Source organism: Brachyhypopomus gauderio, unplaced genomic scaffold, assembly GCF_052324685.1.
Source record: "Brachyhypopomus gauderio isolate BG-103 unplaced genomic scaffold, BGAUD_0.2 sc61, whole genome shotgun sequence".
NCBI lineage: Eukaryota > Metazoa > Chordata > Actinopteri > Gymnotiformes > Hypopomidae > Brachyhypopomus > Brachyhypopomus gauderio.
Window position 1 is genome coordinate 1,316,573 of NW_027506882.1, and position 25,895 is coordinate 1,342,467.

Below are 25,895 nucleotides of genomic sequence, written 5' to 3' on the forward strand. Positions count from 1 at the left end.
TCAATAAAATGAAATGTTTTATGCTCTCAATTACAGAATCATTTTGTGACATGATGCCAAGATAATAAATGCAACACAACTTATATATGCCCCTGACTCCTTCCTCAGGAGTCAGTATATGACTGCATCTCTTTGCATTGGTAGGTGTGGTACTATGTGTGTGTTCATTCATTGCACATTTTACATTTTACCGTTTTGTTGCACTTGTTCCGTGTTTTTTACATTTCTTTTCTAGCCACTGTCTGTTTTCAGTCTTTTAATAATATCTGATCATTCCCTACACCTATGTCAATCTTAAATAAATGATGTAGAATCTACAATTATTGGACTTGTGGGTCAGTAGACTGTAGGTTAGCAAATTACCCAAGATCACAAAAATAAACTTTTTGTTGTTACAGAAATGAAACCCACCTAAGTCTGTTCATAAATGTTTGGAAAGTATTGATTACATGAAGCAAGTTTTATATATGTACTGTAAGTCTTTTCTATATACTCATGTCTAAAACAGCTTAGGACTGTATTTTTCATTTACAGTGAATAATGAAAATATCTGTACAAGTATAGTCTGTCAGAATTTTTGAACACTGAATGAATTAGGGCATATTTCTGCACAGTACACCAATGTTAAGATTATTAAAGGGATGTCCTACAGTCAATAAAGCGAAACTCTTCAAAGTTGTTCATGCATGCTTTACCTGAAATTGAAAGACACATCAGGAACCGAAACAACGCCAAGGGGTGCTGTGTTTGCTGCATTGAGCCTTGTTATAATAAAACAGTATGCTGTCATGAACCATTCATGCATTTTTCTTGTATCTCTTTTCTCAGCAAAGTGTAAGGGCACCTTTAATGACATGAGGTTATTAAAGCAATCCTTACATTTAATATTTTGTCATGGGTCGATAATTGGGTCAGGTGCAAGAGAACCAAATGCTTAGAAATGTTTATTCAAGGGTGTGGCTTAAAAGAAGCACATCCCCAGCTGCCAATAAGAAATGGTCTTCCCTCCAACAAAGCTAAATAAAGTTGGGATGCTCTGAAAACTACCGACTGGCTTTTTGGACCTGATCTAAAATGTAGGTAAATTAATCCACCTAACAATTTTTGTTGTTTCTTCATACACTTCGATTCATAATTTTTGAAACACAGATATCTGTTTTCTAGAAGGTCTGGTCTCATTTTGTAAGACCTTTTGACTGTTATGCTTTATTTTGCTTGTTATTAAAACAAAAATCCAACAATTACTATAAGTTTAGCTTAAAATCTTTATTATTTGCTGTGCATGACAAAATATTTGCTCTAATTCTCAAAGTTTTCAAGTGTAATTGTCTAGATCACTGCAGATTCCATACAATTGCTTGCAATACCAGTATCCCTGTAAATGTGTGTTTATCTGCAGGTCAATCACTTCTCTCTATGATAATTTCTGTCCGCTTGTCAGGATCAATTATAAACTGGTTTGCATATAGACTGTAAGGTTTACATAACGGTCAGCTTGTCATCTTGAATGTCTGTTGCTTCTATCTTTGTATTTCCTGTTGGAAATTAATACCTTTTGGACAAATTTGTTTGTGTTTTATTGATCACGTTTCTCTGAACTACAGCAGGCCGATATTGGAATGCCATATGTATTGGCACTGCAAATTCTATACTTTTTGTCTCTTTGTCACCACATCAACATTGTAGCCATGATGTTGTTCGTGGTATCTGTGCTTAGTCTGTGCGTGGGCACCGGGAATACAGAACCTCTTCTGGATCGGCATCTGGACAACAACTGGCAATTCTGGAAATCTTGGCACAATAAAAACTACCATGAGGTAGGTGTGAGTGGAAGAGAAAACTGAGTTGAAACAGATGGTCTACCTTTATTAGGTCTCAGAATTGGTTACAATTTGTAAACAGGTCTCAATTTGTAAAGAAATCTCACTTCTTTGGTACTAGGTCTTTTACATACTGTTTATGTGTTTAGGTGTTTTTGTTCAGTTTTGTCATAGAAGCCTTTTGTCAAACTAGAGCAGGTTCTATCTATCTATCCATCAGTAAAAAGACTGGACCTCATATTGAAAGGTTACTTTTAGATAAAGGGATGTAGATGTGGTGATGCTGAGCTATATGTCCTTCCTGCAGAAAGAGGAAATCTGGAGAAGGATGGTTTGGGAAAAGAACTTCAAGAAAATTGACCTGCACAATTTTGAGTATTCTTTGGGCAGGCACACCTACCGCCTGGGGATGAATCATTTTGGTGACATGGTAAGGGGTTAAATAGCTTAATCTAAATCACATTAAATAGCATTATACTAAATGAAAGCATTTCTGAGCATGATTTGTTAGATTACTCTTAGGAAGTTTACTTGACATTATTCATTTATCTAGCATAATTTCTTCCTCCAGACCAATGAGGAGTTCAGGCAGATGATGAATGGCTACAAGCACAGTCTGAATAGAAAATCAAAAGGATCACTGTTCATAGAACCCAATATGCTGGAGGTCCCCAGGCAGGTGGACTGGAGAAATAAAGGCTATGTCACACGAGTGAAAGACCAAGTAACATTCCCCCCCTTTTTATTTAAAATCATTGGAATTCCAGAATTCTACCATTTCTTCCATGTACATATGGACAATCATGTCTGTGTTTATGAATATCCAAAGTTATTACAGCTATTGCAGATACTGTATGAAAACATGATAAAGTGTTCTGGAGTATGAATCTCTTATGTGTTTATCTTTTGCAATCTCAGGAGCAGTGTGGTTCCTGTTGGGCCTTCAGTACAACAGGTGCCTTGGAGGGCCAGCACTTTCGTAAAACAGGCAAGCTAGTCTCCCTGAGCGAACAGAACCTGATGGACTGTTCTTGGCCAGAGGGCAACCATGGCTGTGATGGAGGCCACATGGATCAGGGCTTCCAGTATGTCAAGGACAACAATGGTATTGACTCAGAGGCATCTTACCCTTACCTTGCAAAAGTAAGGAAGTCTGGATGATTGTGGCAGAGTCCCAGAGAGAGAGAGAGAGAGAGAGAGAGAGAGAGAGAGAGAGAGAGAGAGAGAGACGATTTAAACTGAGGCAATTGTATAAAGTAATCAGTGTGTAAAATGTTCTTATGCATTCTGAGCCCAGCTGTGATATGGGTTTACTAATGCTTCTGTTCTGTGCTTATAGGATGGGCAGTCATGTCATTATGACCCGCAATTTAATGCTGCTAATGACACTGGCTATGTGGATATCCCAAGTGGTAAGGAGCAAGCTTTAATGAAGGCTGTTGCTGCTATAGGCCCTGTGGCAGTTGCTATTGATGCTGGTCATGAATCATTCCAATTCTACCATTCTGGTGAGTTAAAGTGGCAATGGGTTGCATAAAAGTCTCATGCAGCTTCAGTGGCTTTAAGAGACAAAGATGTTTGGTTTTGATTTGAGGTTTTGGTCCATTTCAATATAAATTAATATTAACTACTTCCTATAAAACATTATATAATACTTATATAATACTTTTAACACTATTTGTACATTATTTAATTTATACTTTTTATAATATTTTTGATTGGTTTATGTAGGGATCTACTATGAGAAGGAATGCAGTACTGAGGAATTGGACCATGGTGTTCTGGTGGTTGGATTTGGCTATGAAGGAGATGAGGATGGAAAGAAGTACTGGATTGTGAAGAACAGGTATATAGTAAAACCTTTTAAACATTTTATGCTTGAAGTTCTGGTCTGAGGACTGGGATCTTACCAAACATCATCTTTAGAAAATGCTAGGGAAGCAATACACTGTTATTTTGTTTCCTCAAGTTCTAATAGATTATTTAAAATGAGCATGACTAATCATGGAACCCTCTCCCCACCTCCATTTTCTATTTGATCAGCTGGAGTGAGAAGTGGGGTAACAAAGGTTACATCTACATGACCAAAGATCAGAATAACCACTGTGGCATTGCAACATCAGCCAGCTATCCCTTGATGTGAAAGCAGTGGAAATGTTTCTGGAATGTTCTTGCTATGATGAAGGGATCATGAGTGCAGCTTCAAATGCTTATAAACAATGTCTTTATTTATTTTAAAAGCATTGGAATTCATTATTTTATTTACTCTTAGGTGTTATTTGTAAATGTACATGGCCAATTTGGTTTTAGAGATTTGGTTTTAAAACTGTGTGGCTATTGCATTTCTGTTTTTCTTTCCTCTCTAAGTGCTTGCTTCATGTGTTTATATAACTATGCAAGCATTTAATTAAAATGTATTAAAGTTGGCTTTTTGTCTTGGTTTTTTAATGCTCAGAATTGTGTACCAATAGGGAATGTGTACAATTGAGGAAAACAGTTCCTAGAGTGGCTTTACTAAAATGGTTGCGTGAGTGCACTGCTAGTTACTCATTCAGGTTACTTTAACTTGGCTAAATGGCAATTTTTGAACAGTCTGAAGGAATATGCTGAATTAGCTGTTTGGAAGCACTGAAGCTGGTGATTATTAAATGGAAACAATTCAAACAGTACAAATGCAAGGGTACTGTGGGATTGTGGGTCAAAACTGACAGGACTGCTGGATGGCCATTTGAAGGAGTGCTTTAGCAAACAGCTGATCTCAGATTCAAACATTTATATTTATATTAGTGGTAGGCCGTTATCGGCATTAACGTTGTTTGATAATGTGATACTCTTATCGGGCGATATAAAAATATCGCCATTAATCTATTTGTTTTTTCTTATTATTAAATGTTTTATTTGGGACAATGGTAGACATGCACACAACAGATACACAGAATATAAAAAGTAGTAAATAACTAGTAGAGAGTAGAGAATCATATATAATAGCATTTGACCAGTGCCCAATTTTACCATGCAACACAAACAGACAGACAGACGAAAGACAAAAACAACCAAGCAAAACAACAAAAACAAAAAAGAATAATAATAATAAATAAGTAATAAAAAGGGGGGGGGTGGGTAAAGAGTCATTCAGTCATCAGAAAAAACCGTAAGTGAAGCAACATATACAGAAGTCAATTCCATTTTCGGTAGAATGTGGCCGTGTTACATTTTGTTGTAAATTTGATCTTCTCCAATTTAAAAAAGTAAATTACATCCTGAAACCAAGAGGAAATTGATGGAGGAGTTGGGGACTTCTATAAGAATACGTTGCCTCGCTAATAAAGAGGTAAAAGCTAAGACCTAATATTGAAGTGTGGTCAGTGCAGGAATATCTTTAGAAAAACCAAATATAGCCACTAATGGATTCATGGAAATATTAACACCTAGTATTTTAGACATTGTATTAAAAAATTCAGTCCAGAATCTGTTCAGGGAGGGACAGAAAAAATACATATGGTTCAGGTTGCAGGGGCTAGCACCACACCTGTTACATTCGTCAATAATATTTAGATGGAATTTTGCTAAATGTTTTGAGCGATGAACTCTGTGAAGGACCTTAAGCTGTATTAATTGGAGTTTAGCACACGGCGCGCTGGAACGTACGATGCCCGTGGCCTCGTCCCACCACTGCTCTGAAAATGTAGTACCGAGACGTTCTATATTTGTCCAGTGTGTGACCATCTGTGCTTAGTAAGTAGATCTTAGAGATGACAGATTTTTGAGAAGAAGCAATGGATCAGGCATGAAAATGGGTCAGGGGTTAAAAAGGTGACAAGACCGGGGGGGCATGTGACGTCATGGGGATACGGCGACGGGGCGTTGACATGTGGGGATGCTGCTGTACGGGGATACAGAGACAGGTGATGCCAAATATTGCTCATAAGGTGACATCATGTAAAAAATATAATAACGCGTGGCCACGACTTACTAACGCATGCGAACGACTTACTAACGCGTGCGAACAAGATAATTAAGTATTACTTTATATAAAGCCAGGTTTACCTTCCTTGGGCAGTCAGTTCGCGAACATCCCTGGGATCTGCTTGCTTTGCTGTGAAAAAATAAACTTTGTTGCCGCGTGTGAAAGGCGACGTTAGTATCTCGTTCCCACGCGTTAATAAGTCGTGGCCACGCGTTATTTATTTATTTTTTACATGATGTCACCTTACGGGCTCCGTAAAATATAGTAAAATCCATTAAAAAATGTTTTTTTGACTGTCATGTCAATGGATTCAATGTAAACGCAATCCGTAAACGCAAGAAGCCGCTCTCGCCATTCCGGATGGCTCAGTCAAAACCATTACGTCTTAATGAACCAATAAATACATCAGCGGCGAAAATGAGTGTAAAAATACCAGGTTCACGTGTTTTTATTTTCTAACCTGGGCTAAAGCACAGGGTAGACTCAAATGACAAGCGTTTACAACTTCATCTTCAACCTTTTCAGCCCTGGTGCGAATGTGATCCTCACACGTCCCTGGATTCACCAGTTACTACTACAGACACACTAGAAAAAAAAATCTTGTTTCTTATTTTATGTCACCGTTAACTACACGGGGTTGACGCGAACTTAATAGGCCCATCTACCTATTTATCACAAGAGCTTGTGGTTAGATCTGACAGTGTTCAACGCTGTAGCGAACGGCAGTAACTTTGTTTTACCGCAAAATATGAAAACGATAGAAACCATTAATATCCCAACTAAATCCACCCAATTAAAAATGTACGATCTGGTAAATGTAGTGGTAAATGTACGATCTGGTAAATGTAGTGGTAAATGTACGATCTGGTAAATGTAGTGGTAAATCAATCAATCAATCAATCAAAGTTTATTTGTATAGCGCTTTTCACAACACATGTTGTCACAAAGCGCCTTACAGGATTTAAAAGGTTAACAATACTACGGGTCCAGAACCCTAAATGTACGATCTGGTAAATGTAGCGGTAAATGTACGATCTGGTAAATGTAGTGGTAAATGTATGATCTGGTAAATGTAGTGGTAAATGTACGATCTGGTAAATGTAGTGGTAAATGTACGCTCTTCTGCCTTGTCCCCGGTGTAGCACTAGGTCCTGCTTCTCGTCCCGCTTAGCAGTAAATGAATAACATGAATGAAGAACGTTTGTATGATTGAAACGCTATGTGGCCTCTATGAAGGTTCTGGGCGGAAACTGCTGGCCACTGTCATTGAAATTGCCAATTTCGGAAGTGCTCTGTTTGCTTTAAGTCAATATGATAATTAAAATATATACATATAATCTCCCGACCCCCCCCCCCCCCCAAACAAAAAACTCATCGGATCTACACGATTCACGTAGATCACCCTTTTCAACTTCAAAACGGCGAATTTCACCGAAAGGTGACAGATTTTCATGCCTGATGGATAGAAGATCATCACACAAAGTCTTGGCAGGAAGTGAGAGGTAATTTGAGAAAAGCAAGGATATGCAGTGTCTAACCTGAAAGTAACGAAACATATGTGACATCGTCAGGTCAAAATCTGAAACTAACTGCTTAAAACTACAGAAAGTGCCAGCTTTGTAAAGATCTTGAAAAGAGCAGATACCTCTGTCCCGCCATATATTAAAAGCTGTGTCAGTCAGAGCAGGTGGGAACAGGTGGTTATTTAATAGGGGCATAGCTGGAGAGGGTAGCTTTAAATTAAAGTGACACCTGAATTGGGCCCAGATGCAAAGTGTGGAGAGAACCAGCGGGTTATCCGTAAATTTGGAAATCTTTAGTGGTAAGGAAGACGTAAGCAGTGAAAGCAGTGAGGACGAAGAACAGGACCGCAATTCCAATCTGCACCACAGCAGTTCGGGCGAATGAAGCCAGTAAAAAGTTTTGTGTATGTGGGCAGACCAGTAGTAAAACCTTAAATTGGGAAGAGCCAGGCCTCCGTCAGAACTAAATCTTTGAAGAATGGAGTATCTTACTCTAGGAACTTTTCCATTCCATATAAACGTGCTAATAAGTGGATCCCTTATTTTTAAAAAGTGTTTGGGTAAAAATAAAGGGATTGTTTGTAGTTAAAACCATTAAAGGCAAATTTGAATGGGATTGTGGATTGGTTAAGGGAAGTTGCTAGTGAGTTCACCGGGAAGCACTCACTTTTCTGCAAGTTCACTTTAAAACCTGAAAATGAACCAAATGTAGATAAGAGCGTTAGAACTGGAGGAAGGGATGTCACTGGATCACTCATATACAGCAGAAGGTCATCAGCGTAAAGGGATATCTTCAACTCCAAATCAGCACGAGAAATACCTTGAAAAGTTGGGAGAGACGCTATGGATAGTCGCTCCATAAAAAGGGCAAAGAGTAAGGGAGACAGGGGGCATCCCTGTCTGGTCCCTCGCAATATGGGGAAATAATCAGATTGGTCACCATTAGTAATTACACTGGCTCGGGGAGAAGTGTATAACAATTTGATCCAGGATATGAATTTATCCCCAAATCCAAATCTACATAAAACCTCAAGAAGGTAACTCCACTCGACCTGGTCAAATGCCTTTTCAGCATCAATTGAAATAACCAATTCAGGAGTGGAGAAAGAATGTTTGGCATAGATCACATTGAATAGAGTGCGAATGTTGGAGAACAAGTGGCGTCCCCTAATAAAACCATTTTGGTCCTGAGAAATAATATTCGGGAGAATTTTTTCCAGAGCGGCTCATCTCATGGGCGAGAATGAGCTTCAAGCCCGCCAAGTCCAGGTCTCTGGTCCTGAAGAAAGGCAGAGTGGCTGACCGGTATCGCTTTGCCATAGGAGGGACCCCAATTCCAACGGTGACAGAAAAACCAGTCAAAAGTCTGGGCAAAGTTTTCAACAGCTCTATGAGGGACTTTGAGGCACTCCAGCAAACCAAGGCAGAACTGACATCATGGCTCACAGCAATAGACAAGTCCGGGCTACCAGGAAAATTCAAGGCCTGGATGTACCAGCATGGAGTCCTGCCAAGACTCCTTTGGCCCCTGCTTGTCTATGAGGTGCCCATGTCAATGGTGGAAATGCTAGAACGCAACATCAGTCAGTTTCTCCGGAGGTGGCTTGGGCTTCCTCGATCCCTCAGCAGCATCGCTCTGTACGGCCATTCCACCATGCTGCAGCTTCCAATAAGTGGCATAGTGGAGGAGTTCAAGGTCACACGTGCTAGGGAGCTCATGATGTACCGGGACTCCACAGACAGAAAAGTCGCCACAGCAGGAATCCAAGTGAAAACTGGGAGGAAATGGAAGGCACAAGAAGCTGTTGACAGAGCAGAGGCAAAGCTACAGCACAACATCTTAGTGGGCAATACCGCAGTGGGCCGTGCAGGTCTTGGCTGTTTCCCCAAGCCCCGCTATGACAAAGCCAGAGGAAGGGAGAAGCGGCAAATGGTACAGAACGAGATAAGGGCGGAGGTGGAGGAAGATCGGCGAGTCAAGATGGTGGCTATGCACCAGCAAGGCGCCTGGACAAGGTGGGAGCACGCTGAGCAGCGTAAAGTAACCTGGCCAGAGCTCTGGAGACTCGAACCCCTGCACATCAAGTTCCTTATCCAGTCTGTGTATGACGTCCTCCCTAGCCCAACCAACCTGAAGTGCTGGGGCTTAGCAGACACTGCGGCATGTCAGCTGTGCCAGAAAAGAGCCACCCTCGAGCACATCCTCAGTTGCTGCCCGAAGGCCTTGGGGGAGGGACGGTACCGCTGGCGTCATGACCAGGTCCTCAGGGCCCTGGCTGATACGCTCAGCTTAGCAATCTCTAACTGCAGGTATCAGCACACTCCCAAGCACACCATCACCTTTGTCAGAGCTGGGGAGATGGCTCAACATCAGACAGGTTCCTCTGGAGGGCTTCTCACCACGGCACGGGATTGGAAGATCAATGTTGACCTGGGAAGACAACTTAAGTTCCCAGAATACATCACAGCCACTTCTCTTCGACCAGACATGGTATTAATATCAGAGTCTACAAAGCAAGTGGTGCTGGTCGAACTCACTGTTCCCTGGGAAGACCGAATGGAGGAGGCAAACGAACGAAAGAGGGCCAAGTATGCTGAGTTAGTGTCTCCTTGGGCAGTCAGTTCGCGAACATCCCTGGGATCTGCTTGCTTTGCTGTGAAAAAATAAACTTTGTTGCCGCGTGTGAAAGGCGACGTTAGTATCTCGTTCCCACGCGTTAATAAGTCGTGGCCACGCGTTATTTATTTATTTTTTACATGATGTCACCTTACGGGCTCCGTAAAATATAGTAAAATCCATTAAAAAATGTTTTTTTGACTGTCATGTCAATGGATTCAATGTAAACGCAATCCGTAAACGCAAGAAGCCGCTCTCGCCATTCCGGATGGCTCAGTCAAAACCATTACGTCTTAATGAACCAATAAATACATCAGCGGCGAAAATGAGTGTAAAAATACCAGGTTCACGTGTTTTTATTTTCTAACCTGGGCTAAAGCACAGGGTAGACTCAAATGACAAGCGTTTACAACTTCATCTTCAACCTTTTCAGCCCTGGTGCGAATGTGATCCTCACACGTCCCTGGATTCACCAGTTACTACTACAGACACACTAGAAAAAAAAATCTTGTTTCTTATTTTATGTCACCGTTAACTACACGGGGTTGACGCGAACTTAATAGGCCCATCTACCTATTTATCACAAGAGCTTGTGGTTAGATCTGACAGTGTTCAACGCTGTAGCGAACGGCAGTAACTTTGTTTTACCGCAAAATATGAAAACGATAGAAACCATTAATATCCCAACTAAATCCACCCAATTAAAAATGTACGATCTGGTAAATGTAGTGGTAAATGTACGATCCGGTAAATGTAGTGGTAAATGTACGATCTGGTAAATGTAGTGGTAAATGTACGATCTGGTAAATGTAGCGGTAAATGTACGATCTGGTAAATGTAGTGGTAAATGTATGATCTGGTAAATGTAGTGGTAAATGTACGATCTGGTAAATGTAGTGGTAAATGTACGCTCTTCTGCCTTGTCCCCGGTGTAGCACTAGGTCCTGCTTCTCGTCCCGCTTAGCAGTAAATGAATAACATGAATGAAGAACGTTTGTATGATTGAAACGCTATGTGGCCTCTATGAAGGTTCTGGGCGGAAACTGCTGGCCACTGTCATTGAAATTGCCAATTTCGGAAGTGCTCTGTTTGCTTTAAGTCAATATGATAATTAAAATATATACATATAATCTCCCGACCCCCCCCCCCCCCCCCAAACAAAAAACTCATCGGATCTACACGATTCACGTAGATCACCCTTTTCAACTTCAAAACGGCGAATTTCACCGAAAGGTGACAGATTTTCATGCCTGATGGATAGAAGATCATCACACAAAGTCTTGGCAGGAAGTGAGAGGTAATTTGAGAAAAGCAAGGATATGCAGTGTCTAACCTGAAAGTAACGAAACATATGTGACATCGTCAGGTCAAAATCTGAAACTAACTGCTGAAAACTACAGAAAGTGCCAGCTTTGTAAAGATCTTGAAAAGAGCAGATACCTCTGTCCCGCCATATATTAAAAGCTGTGTCAGTCAGAGCAGGTGGGAACAGGTGGTTATTTAATAGGGGCATAGCTGGAGAGGGTAGCTTTAAATTAAAGTGACACCTGAATTGGGCCCAGATGCAAAGTGTGGAGAGAACCAGTGGGTTATCCGTAAATTTGGAAATCTTTAGTGGTAAGGAAGACGTAAGCAGTGAAAGCAGTGAGGACGAAGAACAGGACCGCAATTCCAATCTGCACCACAGCAGTTCGGGCGAATGAAGCCAGTAAAAAGTTTTGTGTATGTGGGCAGACCAGTAGTAAAACCTTAAATTGGGAAGAGCCAGGCCTCCGTCAGAACTAAATCTTTGAAGAATGGAGTATCTTACTCTAGGAACTTTTCCATTCCATATAAATGTGCTAATAAGTGGATCCCTTATTTTTAAAAAGTGTTTGGGTAAAAATAAAGGGATTGTTTGTAGTTAAAACCATTAAAGGCAAATTTGAATGGGATTGTGGATTGGTTAAGGGAAGTTGCTAGTGAGTTCACCGGGAAGCACTCACTTTTCTGCAAGTTCACTTTAAAACCTGAAAATGAACCAAATGTAGATAAGAGCGTTAGAACTGGAGGAAGGGATGTCACTGGATCACTCATATACAGCAGAAGGTCATCAGCGTAAAGGGATATCTTCAACTCCAAATCAGCACGAGAAATACCTTGAAAAGTTGGGAGAGACGCTATGGATAGTCGCTCCATAAAAAGGGCAAAGAGTAAGGGAGACAGGGGGCATCCCTGTCTGGTCCCTCGCAATATGGGGAAATAATCAGATTGGTCACCATTAGTAATTACACTGGCTCGGGGAGAAGTGTATAACAATTTGATCCAGGATATGAATTTATCCCCAAATCCAAATCTACATAAAACCTCAAGAAGGTAACTCCACTCGACCTGGTCAAATGCCTTTTCAGCATCAATTGAAATAACCAATTCAGGAGTGGAGAAAGAATGTTTGGCATAGATCACATTGAATAGAGTGCGAATGTTGGAGAACAAGTGGCGTCCCCTAATAAAACCATTTTGGTCCTGAGAAATAATATTCGGGAGAATTTTTTCCAGAGCGGCTCATCTCATGGGCGAGAATGAGCTTCAAGCCCGCCAAGTCCAGGTCTCTGGTCCTGAAGAAAGGCAGAGTGGCTGACCGGTATCGCTTTGCCATAGGAGGGACCCCAATTCCAACGGTGACAGAAAAACCAGTCAAAAGTCTGGGCAAAGTTTTCAACAGCTCCATGAGGGACTTTGAGGCACTCCAGCAAACCAAGGCAGAACTGACATCATGGCTCACAGCAATAGACAAGTCCGGGCTACCAGGAAAATTCAAGGCCTGGATGTACCAGCATGGAGTCCTGCCAAGACTCCTTTGGCCCCTGCTTGTCTATGAGGTGCCCATGTCAATGGTGGAAATGCTAGAACGCAACATCAGTCAGTTTCTCCGGAGGTGGCTTGGGCTTCCTCGATCCCTCAGCAGCATCGCTCTGTACGGCCATTCCACCATGCTGCAGCTTCCAATAAGTGGCATAGTGGAGGAGTTCAAGGTCACACGTGCTAGGGAGCTCATGATGTACCGGGACTCCACAGACAGAAAAGTCGCCACAGCAGGAATCCAAGTGAAAACTGGGAGGAAATGGAAGGCACAAGAAGCTGTTGACAGAGCAGAGGCAAAGCTACAGCACAACATCTTAGTGGGCAATACCGCAGTGGGCCGTGCAGGTCTTGGCTGTTTCCCCAAGCCCCGCTATGACAAAGCCAGAGGAAGGGAGAAGCGGCAAATGGTACAGAACGAGATAAGGGCGGAGGTGGAGGAAGATCGGCGAGTCAAGATGGTGGCTATGCACCAGCAAGGCGCCTGGACAAGGTGGGAGCACGCTGAGCAGCGTAAAGTAACCTGGCCAGAGCTCTGGAGACTCGAACCCCTGCACATCAAGTTCCTTATCCAGTCTGTGTATGACGTCCTCCCTAGCCCAACCAACCTGAAGTGCTGGGGCTTAGCAGACACTGCGGCATGTCAGCTGTGCCAGAAAAGAGCCACCCTCGAGCACATCCTCAGTTGCTGCCCGAAGGCCTTGGGGGAGGGACGGTACCGCTGGCGTCATGACCAGGTCCTCAGGGCCCTGGCTGATACGCTCAGCTTAGCAATCTCTAACTGCAGGTATCAGCACACTCCCAAGCACACCATCACCTTTGTCAGAGCTGGGGAGATGGCTCAACATCAGACAGGTTCCTCTGGAGGGCTTCTCACCACGGCACGGGATTGGAAGATCAATGTTGACCTGGGAAGACAACTTAAGTTCCCAGAATACATCACAGCCACTGCTCTTCGACCAGACATGGTATTAATATCAGAGTCTACAAAGCAAGTGGTGCTGGTCGAACTCACTGTTCCCTGGGAAGACCGAATGGAGGAGGCAAACGAACGAAAGAGGGCCAAGTATGCTGAGTTAGTGTCTGAGTGCCGGAGTAAAGGATGGAAAGCCCGATGTGAACCAGTTGAGGTGGGGTGCCGGGGCTTTGCTGGCCAGTCATTACCCCGCACCCTAAAAGTCCTTGGAATAAAAGGTCAGCTGTGCAGGCGAGCCATCAGGAACAGCATTGAGGCTGCGGAGAAAGCCTCAAGATGGCTATGGATCCGGAGGGGGGATCCGTGGAGTAGCGGGCCACTTGGACACAAGTTGGGGGCTGATCACCCCCGACGGGGTCGCCCGAGCGAGGGTGTTTGATGATCAAAGACCCGAAACACCCCATGACCTTGGGTACATCACTGATGATGTGTCCAAGTAGCACCTAAAAGTGTATGCAAGAACTGGCCCTGTAAATAGGCTTTAAGGGATTCCCAGAGGAGTGAAGCAGAAGTGTGTTCATTGGAGTTCAGAGCAACAAAATCCTCAATAGAGGACGAGATGAACGCATTAAATTTCTCATCTGATAACAACAATGAATTGAATCTCCAAGGTGGAAAAACAGAAGATTGGGCTGAGAAATGAATATCTACAGTAAGAGGGGCATGATCCGAAATAACTATTGGGCGATACTTAGAAAAGGATACTTTAGGAATAAGGGAACTATCCAGAAACCAATAATCAATACAAGAGTAAGTTGAGTGCGGGTGAGAGTAAAAAGAGAATTCCTTAGACCCAGGATTGAGGAATCTCCAAGGGTCAACAATACCATATTTGGAAATAAACTCCTGAAATGTCTGAGACATGGAGGATCGAGGCACTACAGTGGGATCTGTCCAAAGCTGGGTCTATGGTACAATTTAGATCTCCACCTAATATCAAAGAGTGGGAATGTAAAGAGGGAATGGAACTGAATACTTTGTGTGTACATTCTGGATCATCAAAATTAGGGGCATAAAAATTAACCAACAGCACAGGAGTATTAAACAGAGTGCCTCGAACAATTAAATATCTGCCGTTAACATCTGAGATAATTTCATCTGATTTAAAGTGAATACCCTTTTTAATTAAAATGGCTACCCCTCTTGATTTTTTATTAAAATTTGAGTGAAAAACCTCACCTATCCACTGCACTCCCATCTTCAAATAATTACCAGTCGTGAGATGAGTCTCCTGAAGAAAAATGACATCTGAGTCCAAACATTTTAAGTGTGAAAATATTCTTGAACGTTTAGTTGGATTATTCATACCCTTAACATTCCAACTCAGAAATCTAACAGGGGTCTCACGGCTCACATTATTCATATTAGAATTAGCCATCCAAAATGGAGTAAAGTAACAAGTGGTGGGATAAGAACTTAACTGACTGAATGGGACGAAGAAAGGGTAAAGGGGTTAAAACGCACATACACACATACACATACACACACACACACACACACACACAAAAGCTGTTCTCTGAATGAAAACCCGAGGACAACTGTTATAGCTCAAACCTGAGCCGAACTCACAAAGACCATTCTCCCTCTAACGCAGCATGGTCTAAACCAGCAGAACCCCCTGGAGGGCCAATCTTAAATATATCAGAACCCGTAGTGCTAAATGAACTAGGCAAAATAAAACGAAACGTACAAAAAACTGAAAACACCCATAGTAGCAACATTCGACAAATTGTCAAAATATAGAAAAAACTCATTCTACATGTCCGATCAGGCGGGTGACCTGAATCCAAAAAAAGTGTAGACTCGTCGAAGATCTTGCAGACAGATCACTTTACTTACCCGGCAACAAACAGTCTAGCTTCCTCCGGAGATGTAAAGTCACGGTGCTTGCCGTGGTATGATATCCGAAGTCTTGCTGGGTAGAACAGACAGACGCGTACCCCCTCCATGGCGCAGAGTTTTGCATGCACATCATTGAAAGCGGCATGGGCTTTAGCAACCTTATCCGTGAAATCTGGAAAAATGGAAAGTTTCATGCCCGAAACCGTGACGCGCTGTTTTTGTTTAGCGTGCCTGAGAATCTCGGCACAGTCTTGGTAGGAATGAAATCTTGCTATGATGGGGTGTGGAGGGTCGCAGGGATTTGGCTTAGGAGCAAACGAACGATGAGATCGATCTATCACCGGAGGTTTTTCCTATGTGAATGCGTCCTTTAATAAAGTAGGCACGTTAGATGCGGTGACCGAAAATGAATCATCCTCCAGGACTCCGATGATACGGATGTTCTGACAGTGGGATCTGGATTCCAAGTCATTGCACTTTGCATCCACTCTGTTGAACTCCTTAGTGAGGTGATCAACTTTAGCCTGCAGCTCTGCTACATTGTCTGTGCATGTGGACAGAGATCGCTCCATGTTCGACACCGTAGTTTTTAAAGTGGCACACTCGACTCGCACAGCTGTAATATCCCAGATTAGTTCACTTTTCATATCCTTGTAGGGGTTTCACCTACTAATCCTTTAAAAGTAGATATAATTTGTTTTACCTTAATTATTAATCAGTCTCATTAATTTAGAATCAGTCTCATATTCTAATTATACCAGAACCACAAGTTTAGTTATCAACTAAAGGTAATTAATGGTTTGGTATCTGAAGGGTTTAACTATGAATTCTTTGGAGGTTTTGGCATCAACCACTTTTGAATGACATCAACACAGACAATTTGGTGAAAATAAATGATAAATTTATTTAAAACCAACTATTCTAAAACAAACAGCATCAACACGGATCAGTATATTAACAGTGAAGACTGGGTATCTAGTGTGTGTGTGTGTGTGTGTGTGTGTGTGTGTGTGTGTGTGTGTAAAAAGGGCCACTAAAATGGCACCGACTTTAAACAGTAGAGCAGCGGGGCTGTATGTTAATGAGCTCAGCTGGTTTATTCCAATGTGGTCAGAACAAAGGGTAATGGCGCTGGCTTAATAACTAAAAATTGTAAGTCTGAAAATGGGGAAGACTACAAGTTGTCAATTAACACTGGACAGATTTTTGCCACAAAAAAAGTCGTGTGGAAAATCAGCCTCCGAGTAGCCCACTTCCCCGCTGTGAAGAGATTAGTGCCCTTTGTCTTGCTAATGACATGATGCACGTTTGAAGCGCCGACCCCCGCTCTCCTTTCCAAGGAAATACAGCCCGGCCAGTTCATCTGTATATCACAGCTCCAAGAAGCAATTCAAAAGTTACAATCTATCTTTCTTTATAGCGCAAAGGTAATTATTCCTATGCAGAATAGGAATGAATCCTTTGGTTAAACATTCTAAGTGAAATAAATCCTCGCGTTGTTTTTGTATTAGGCGTACGTGCTGTGCGATTTTCTCAAAGCAAACCAAACACAGACTAGCCAGTTTTATGTTTCATTCACATTTCATGCTTACTTCATCGCACTAAAGAATAAACTACAATAATGTGCATGTAGTAGGCATACGTGTTGTGCGATTTTGTATGTGTTTCATACGTATTTTATGCTTACAATAAAGAATAAACAATATGTTTGCAGTACGTGTAGTGCGATGTAAAATTCACAGAATCGTGCTGCAAAGTAAACAAATACACATTTTGAATCAACTACAAACTTGATTCAAACTACAAGATACCAGTCAATCTGTGTACCTATATTTTTTGTAATGTAAAATAGTTGCACATCGTGTTAGTTTGAGTATATGCGCGATTTACAGAAATAACGCCGGTAATAGAACCGCTGTTGTAAAACTTTTACAAACACACACACACACACACAGTAATAACAACAATAAAGATATTCTTGCCTTAGCAATGACACAGAGTAAAACAAATGTGTGATGCAGAACATTATTTTTATTAGAAAAATAGAAATCTCATTTGAAATACAGCCAAGTCCGCTATGAGCATCCCGCAATCTAACAGTTGCTACATATCCATGGCCCATCCTTTCTACATTTTCGACAGGTGTACTTGGCGCACACAGCACACCACTCCGAGCTGTGATTCCTGTTGCAGTGTATCTGCACCTGACACTGCGTCGTCTTTCCAGGAGCAGGTGGAGGTCGTTGTTTTTTCGCCATTGTCTTTTCCTGTAAGAATCGACGCCCAAGTTCCTCAGCAAGAACACGTAAAAAGTCTCTTCTACTCTCCGTGGACCTCGTGCATGTTGTATACAAAACATGTGCGTTCATCGCTGCCAAGTCTAGCATGTTGTAGACTGCGTGTTCCTGCGCGGACCGTATACCCACGCACCTTCTGGTCCATGATATCCACACCGCACTGCAAAGAAGAAACATAAAAACGATATGTTACATTATAAACATTTTGTCTGACATAAAAATTCAATAATGTGACATTATTTATCATATACGCATACCTTCATGCTGTTGTAATCCGTGATCGTGTTTGGTTTCCTTTTGCGGCCTTCGGAGATCGTGACTTGTTTGTGCATTGTGCTGAGAATGCAGACTGCCTTGTTTTTTTTTTGGAGCATACGCTGTCAGTATGGCACTTCCTGATTTGTACACATGTGTGGAGAATTCCTCACGTCCCTTGGTGTTTTTTGCTGGAGGAGGAATTTCTCTTCTGATCTTGTTGATTGTCCCAAGCAGAGCTGTGTTGCGTGCTAGAAGTCTGTTGGCCAGAGACAGGGATGTGAAGTAGTTGTCAGTGGTGACGGTTCTGCCCTTGTCCAGATATGGTTCCATGAGTCTCATGACGACATTCTCTGACAGTCTTTCTCCCTTGGGACGACTGGGGTCCTTTCCCAAATATGGAAGAGCATTGCACATATACTTGGTCTTCAAATCAGCAGCAATCCAAAGCTTTATGCCAAACTTGTCAGGTTTTGTAGTGATGTATTGCAGGAAAGGACAGCGGACCTTGGTTGGAAAAAGCTGCTCATCAACGGTGATGTGTTGTCCTGGCGTGTAACATAGAGCGCAGTTACGTACAAAACATTGCCAGATGTCCAAGATTGCAGCAAATCTGTCACTCTTTACACGTTCCGCACGGGTGTCCTTGTCATCGAAGTGCAAGTACCTCATTATTTCTTTGTAGCGGTCACGCGACATCGTGTCCTTGATTGCGGGCACAGCATAATTCTTAGACCAACAATCGACAATGGCTCCAACCGGGCAGAGTATTGCCTGCAGAAAAAGCACTGCGATGAAAGCCATCAACTCGCTGACAGACAGGTTCCAGCTCTGATCTGCTCTGTGGGCTTCATGGACCGTGCAGTGTGTGATTGTCCTCAGCATCTCCATTGTCGATCAAACACAGAAAGCTCTGCAACATCTTTACATCATACATAAAAATATTTATAAAATATAACAAAGAGGAATTATCATTACTTACATGTAAAAAAAAGAGGAAATATAATATAACTATATTTATAAAATATAACAAGGAGGAAATATAGCTGGTTAAATTCAGTTCAATGCTTTTTCCTATGCACATCCATGATAACATTACTTGCATGTAAAAAAAGAGGAAATATAATATAACTATATTTATAAAATATAACAAGGAGGAAATATAGCTGGCCAAATTCAGTTCAATGCTTTTTCCTATGCACATCCGTGATAACATTACTTACATGTAAAAAAAAAAGAGGAAATATAAACATATTTATAAAATACACGTCCTATACACGTCTAGAAAAAGAGAAAATATAGCTGGCAAAATTCACCTCTACTTTTCTTGTATACATCTACGAAAAGAGTTTTACGTTACCTTGGCATGCTCTGTAGGTCCTGCGGTCTCAATGAAAGTAAAAGTGGTGCTGGCGTGTCCACGAATGCGTACAACATCTGTTTTTTCCCAAGCGGTTCCATCTTTTGCGTTTATGTTATGTTCAGGCCTACTGACATCCTTAGCAACAGAACGCTTCTTTTGTGGAGGGCTACGGTTTTCTTCATCCGATTGTCCACTTGTATCTGCGCCAGATGAAACTGCCAGATCGGAGTCTTCAGCACTAACAGAATGTTCCTCTCCTCCATCGGAATCGCAGTCATCCATTTCGTTCAGAAGAGCCAAAGCTTGCAAAGCAGTGTAAGTCCTCTTGTGTGCCATCGTAGTGTCCGTGTCTTCCTCGCAGAACAGGAAAAATATATGAAATGATTCACCTGTGTTTGTGTGTCCGTTTTTATCCCAGCTGGGAGAAGACCACACCCCACCCATCTTCAACAAGTGTAAATTGTGGACCTTCACGTCGGCTGATGCAAAGGCGCTAATGACATGCATATCGATACCCGCTAATCACACGCTAACCGATACTACCGCATTTCCATTTCTTTATATCAGATGGATGAATAGAAGTATGAATGGTTGAATAGTCAGTCAGTCTCTAATCAAATTTAATTGTTCTAAACTATCCAAGTACAATCTGGAATTAGGTAAAAAAAAACAAAATAGATATGGTTAGAATTCTTATATAAGTAGTGCTGTTTTATAAAAGCAGAATAACATAAATAACATATACAATGACTACATTTGATTTTCTCTAAATACAGATAGAATATATATAATTTTTATGATATTTCTGAGATTATTTTATGGTGTTTCCTGTCTATGCAGCAGTGCAAATTATATATACATTCTACCTGTAAATTAGTGCTGTTTCATAACAGCCGAATCGCAGAAATAACATACATACAACGACTACATTTGGTTCTGTCTAAATATCTAGATACGGATAGAATATATATAATTTGTACTGATCGATTTCGTTTTTTACTTAATTTTAGATTACACTTGGATAGTAAAAACAAATAACTTCTAAATTTTAAGTTTGTAGCGAGGTGGATTCAAAATGTATATTTGTTTTCTCTGCAGCAAGATTCTGTGAATTCTGTGAATTTGCCATTGCACTACACGGACCACAAACGCATTGTTTATTCTTTAGTGCAATGAAGTAAGCATGAAATGCGTATGAAACGTATAAAATGGGCTAGTCAGTGTCTGGTTTGCCTTGTGAAAATTGCACAGCACATACGCCTACTTCAAATAAACGTTTATTTAGCGCGAGGATTTATTTCAGTTAGATTGTTTAGCGCGATTCAAACCAAAGGATTCATTCCTATTCAGCATAGGAATAATTACCTTCGTGCTATAAAAAAAGATAGATTCACAGTAGTAACTTTTGAATTGCTTCTTGAAGCTGTGATATACAGATGAGCTCCTCGTACTTTTAGCCATATTAGTGTTTGACCTGCTGCCTCAGTGCTCCGCATTTGCATAATAAAAGGAAGGATAATTGCTGGTAAGAAGGAGGGGTGATGTCCTGGAGATCCTGAAATTTCAGTCTTGCAAGTGTTAAGGACCATTCCCTTGAGGCCGATATGGTGAGTCAGACGAGTAAAAAGAATCTGATGGTCCACAGTAGAGGTGTCTTTAACTAAGGATTTTCATAGTCTAATCTGTTTCATCAGATTTTCCCTTTAGTCGACTAATAGTTGAATCAGGTTTTGTTTCTAGAGCACCTTAAATGGGACTTTTCCACTTAAATTCAGGACTTTTTTCCACTTTTTTTTTCAGGACTTTTTTCCAAAGGAAAAACCTAAAACACTGAGATAAATGAATAAATATGGTAGCAATAATATTAGCAGGCCTGATAGTTTTCAGGCGCCACGCCGGAATTCCGGCATACTGACATGTCCGCAAGAAAGAAACCATCACCACGACGGATTTCCGTCATTTGATTTTTTTTTGGGGGGGGGGGGGATCCGAAATATGATCCTCTCACTGGATCATCAGCGCTGGATGGATGACGGCGGTGTCACTTGATTGACTTGCTACCTCCCTCCTGCCTTAAGTCCAGTTTGTTTTGGTCAATTTATGTTTTCAACTTGTTTGGTCGTGCCAAAGACATTAATGCTCCGATTCAATCGACATAAACATCATACAGGCGGTCCTGTATAAAGGTATTGTCACGGTCACAGCTCCGGACCCTTCCCTGTGAGCGTGCCGCTACGTGCTGTTATATCCATATTTGTGCTTCCGTGGGTGTGGGTTGTCTGTGAGCGTGTTCGTAGTCGCACCTGTGCCTTGTCTCGAGATCACGAGGGTTTGTGTTAATCACCTATATAATGTGCGTTCGCGCAATGTCTTGTGCTCGTCTTTGTCTAAAGTTTCGTGTCTGCGCGAGTGTGAATTGTGTGCTGCTCGCGCTCCGCCCGGAGCTTCACGTCATTGTTCAATAAACGTTGTATGTTCACCTTCAACGTCGTGGTGCCTGCCTCCTACACCCGGCGTTACAGGTATATGCTTTAGCTTTAGGATAGGAGAACTGCGTATAGTACGTTATTTACGTACAGTATGTACGTATGTTCCGATTTACACCGAAAATCGATTTACGACGGATCAACATCTTAACCCGCGGACCGCCTGTATTTCAGACATCGGAAGAGCTTCAGGGATATATACAAGATTAATTCAGTATTTTATCTTTATTCTGCTGAAGTTGAATTTTTATCAGAAATAAAAGTTTTTTTTTTTTGAGCCGGTACAGGTGGTCAAACAATCTGGTTCATCATAGTCGCCTTACGGCATAAGGTGTAATACATGAACAAAAGCACAAAATGTATGTCCTAATAATCCAACACAAAATATTTATTAAATATTTATATATATTAAAACTAGCTATAATCATAATAATAATAGTAATAGTAATAATTGTAATTCTTTTAAACTTTATTTGCATAATTTATTTGAGATGTCTGGTATCCTATAATTTACCAACAGTAATAATTAAATAATTAATCATGCCTGTTTTTAACATATTGTGTCTAATTGTGTTAGACACCACAACCCCTCCCCCCCCCCCCCCCCCCCCCGCTCAGAAAAATTTCAGGCTCAGGAATTTTTCCCACTATCACCCCTGCATTAGCAAAAGTATATTCTGCTCATCAACAAAATTGATATTAAAATTTAATATATAATTATTAATAAGATAAATAACTGCTGCCTTAAATGCTTTAAGTTTCTTCATAATCTTAGAAGGGACTCACAAGGGGCCACATAGCATATTGTTGCAACAGAGTAGAGGTCTGCACTCCCGTGGGACCCGTCAGAATATCTTGCGGCGCGGGACAGAATTTAATTGTTATTGGCGGGAGCAGGAGTTTGATTAGTCCAGGCGATGCGGGAGCGGGACCGCATATACATTTAGAAAAATCCCGCAAATTAATAAATAGTCTAGAAAATTATAATAATAACAACGCAGATTTCCATGCATAAGAAACAGGACGAAAACAACGAATAATTCAGTAAGTACGCAATAAACTAATTCAAAAATATTGGCTAAGCAACTGATCATGTGAACATGAAGTGGGCGTCATTTTGTCATTTTGATACAGAAATGGCAGAAACTGTAGACAGTGTTGCGCTTTAACCTTTTCTTACCTTAGCGCAGCGTGTTCGTTGATTGCAAAAGAAAACATTACCAGTCTTGTCTTTAGCCTTTTATTAAAAAATACACATAGGCCTATTAATTAATTTAATACAGAGATCTCTTGAGAGCTCACATTACCTAATCATGTCACCCCATGTGCAGCTCTGAAGCTGTCTGCTCTTTTCATCATTATATATGCTTTCCTATAAACATAGGAGCTGCACATTCCACAGTTCAACCTACAGCTGTCTCTATTCTGGAAGTGAGGTCTTACTACCTGGCCTCACCACATAAGGCCACAGTGAGCCTTCTCTTACACATCCCATTTTAGCCTACTGCAAACGCATGGAGTATTGGAAGTGGCACACAAGCGCTTACACCGTCATTCTTACTAACAAGCAACTTGATCCTTAATATAATGTAAGCAAAACATATAGTGATTAATATTAGAGATTTGATTATACTTTATGACTATTCAAAATATATAAATTATGATAAGCTGTTGATTCAATACTGTAATGTAAACAAACTATGAAGGGATTAAGATGAAAATCACAACAATTCCCCCTTTTTGATCTCTAAATAGATCAAACTTTAAGTTAATCCAAAACTACCTTTTCATCTTCTGACTCCAACTATGACATCATACCCAAACGCCTTTGTGGTTCCTCCTTCTCAATCTTACTGCTGATTAAGCTTCTCACTAAGCTTCTTCTACATTGGAATAAAACATTCACCTGTAATCATAAGTCAAAAACATACCCACAGAAGTTAACACAGCCGTAATAAGACAGTTAATTAAATTATCTGCTGTCGTGTCCATTTAGTATAATCTGATCCATGAATGCCTTATATCTTAATTTCTGACGTATTGTCCAGTGATGGTCCCAGTGTTGGGGCAGGTCTAAACCATGTCATGTTTATCCTAATTAGGCCTAAGGGGTCTTAACCCGATTGGCCCACTCCTATTACTAGATATACGGTACATGACCTGTACTAGAGATGTGCCAGTACTCCAGATGAAAACATCCCAATTCTATTGATAGAATAACTAGGTTCTTGGTACGATGTGCGTCTCTCTGAAAAATAATGCTTACCTTTGAACTTTATTATTGCTAAATGGCCGTCCCAGCCGGCCAGTAGTATGATTATCAACTCCTAAAGCCTTATGTGAAACTCTCCAAGGGATCTCAGTTATGCAGCTACTATTACAACAATATTGGCCTTGACCCACCATGGATCCATATGCACAGGGGGCAGTCCCCTGTAAGGTCCTTTAACATGTTGTTAAATACTAACAATCACAATGCTACTACTTTCAATGATAATACAAAAACATATAGACAAATACACAATGTTACACAAGGCCTGTAAAACAACATTAGACAATATTACTGAACATCCAAATACATCACAAAACTTTTACTGCAGCATCATCTATTCTTCTGCCCTGTTGGAGGCAAGATTATCTTCTTATCCCACGAAGGAGGTCAGGAAGACTACCTGGATGTACCTCCGCTCTTGGGTGTTATTTTGACCCGTGGTTTGAGAGCTCCGTATCTCGGCGCGTTGGATGGGTGGTTCTGATGCTCAGCATCGGCTGAGGTGGTACCACGTTTCTCCTTTGCCCTTCAATCGTACAGAGTGTGATGTTCTCTTTAGTGACCTTGAATGGACTGGTCCACCTGGGCTCTGACCACTTTCTTTTGATGACCTTGAGCAGGACCCATTTGGTTACCGGCAGGTCCATTGGTTCTGACTCCTCTCCTTGTACCTGGACAGAATAAGCTTCACAAATTACTTTTTTAGTTCATTGTAACCTTCCTTGTACGACCCCGAGTGTACCTGTCAGGTTTCGCAAGCGCATTGGGGGACCCCCGAAAACTTCTCACTGTCATGAGCTCAAACGGAGTGAATCCTGTAACAAAATTCACTGAAGATCTTCTGGCCAACCATATAAATACCTTTGTGCACATACCTTTACCATTATCTTTACCATTATACTTACCATTTATAATTTCCATTTTAGCCTGAGATTGAGAATGATAAACCAACCCACATCTGTGTCTCAAACCCAAATTTTGTTCCACAAATTTTAGCTCCTAGCTAGTAAAGTGCATCCCATTATCTGAGCATACTTAATTTAGTAAACAATGGTGCAGTATCCAGTAATTTTATCAACATTTTGCAGACTGACCTAGAGTCCTCTGTCCTGGTGGAAATGCTTCTACCCAACCTGAGAATTTATCCACAACCACTAATAAATACCTTAATCCCCGTACTGGTATTACCATACCCATGTAGTCAATCTGAACTTCATCTCCTATATTCATTGCATTTGTACATAATCTTACCAGGGTTGCCAACTCTCACGCATTGAGTGTGAGACACACGCATTTTTTTTTTTTTGTGATTCAAATTTTAGTTTATTTCAACAAAGGGTACAACAACAAATGGAACATTGCCCAAGATAAGCCCTATAGTTGTTCTTCACAGTATATCACGGAAGTAGTGACAACTAAGTGATACTACCTTATTGACAAAAGTGATGTTACCATATAAATAATATACACATTTATAATTCAGTAATCAATGGAGTAATGTATATAAAAAGGAAATAAAATAAAGGAGCAGAAAACGAGCGGAATTAAGCTCGCTAGGTTCTCATCAGTTTTAACAAGTCTTTTTCTGTTTTAGTCCAGGATGCAATTGTTTTTGGTTTAGCCCCGTTGACTTTGG

General features: G+C 41.1%; 2 protein-coding genes across 2 annotated transcripts; both read left to right on the top strand.

Annotated features, from left to right (window-relative positions):
• The first annotated feature begins 942 nt into the window (after positions 1–942).
• On the top strand, positions 943–3,983 carry LOC143489334 (procathepsin L-like). Its single transcript, XM_076988284.1, has 8 exons — positions 943–1,076; positions 1,687–1,817; positions 2,128–2,250; positions 2,392–2,544; positions 2,739–2,963; positions 3,160–3,328; positions 3,552–3,666; positions 3,864–3,983. The coding sequence occupies exons 2-8, from the start codon at positions 1,689–1,691 to the stop codon at positions 3,961–3,963; spliced, it is 1,014 nt and encodes a 337-aa protein (XP_076844399.1). The 5' UTR covers positions 943–1,076; positions 1,687–1,688; the 3' UTR covers positions 3,964–3,983.
• A 4,570-nt stretch (positions 3,984–8,553) lies between these two features.
• LOC143489330 (uncharacterized) lies at positions 8,554–14,123 on the top strand. Its single transcript, XM_076988279.1, has 2 exons — positions 8,554–9,931; positions 12,466–14,123. The coding sequence occupies exons 1-2, from the start codon at positions 8,554–8,556 to the stop codon at positions 14,121–14,123; spliced, it is 3,036 nt and encodes a 1,011-aa protein (XP_076844394.1).
• The last annotated feature ends 11,772 nt before the right edge of the window (positions 14,124–25,895 follow it).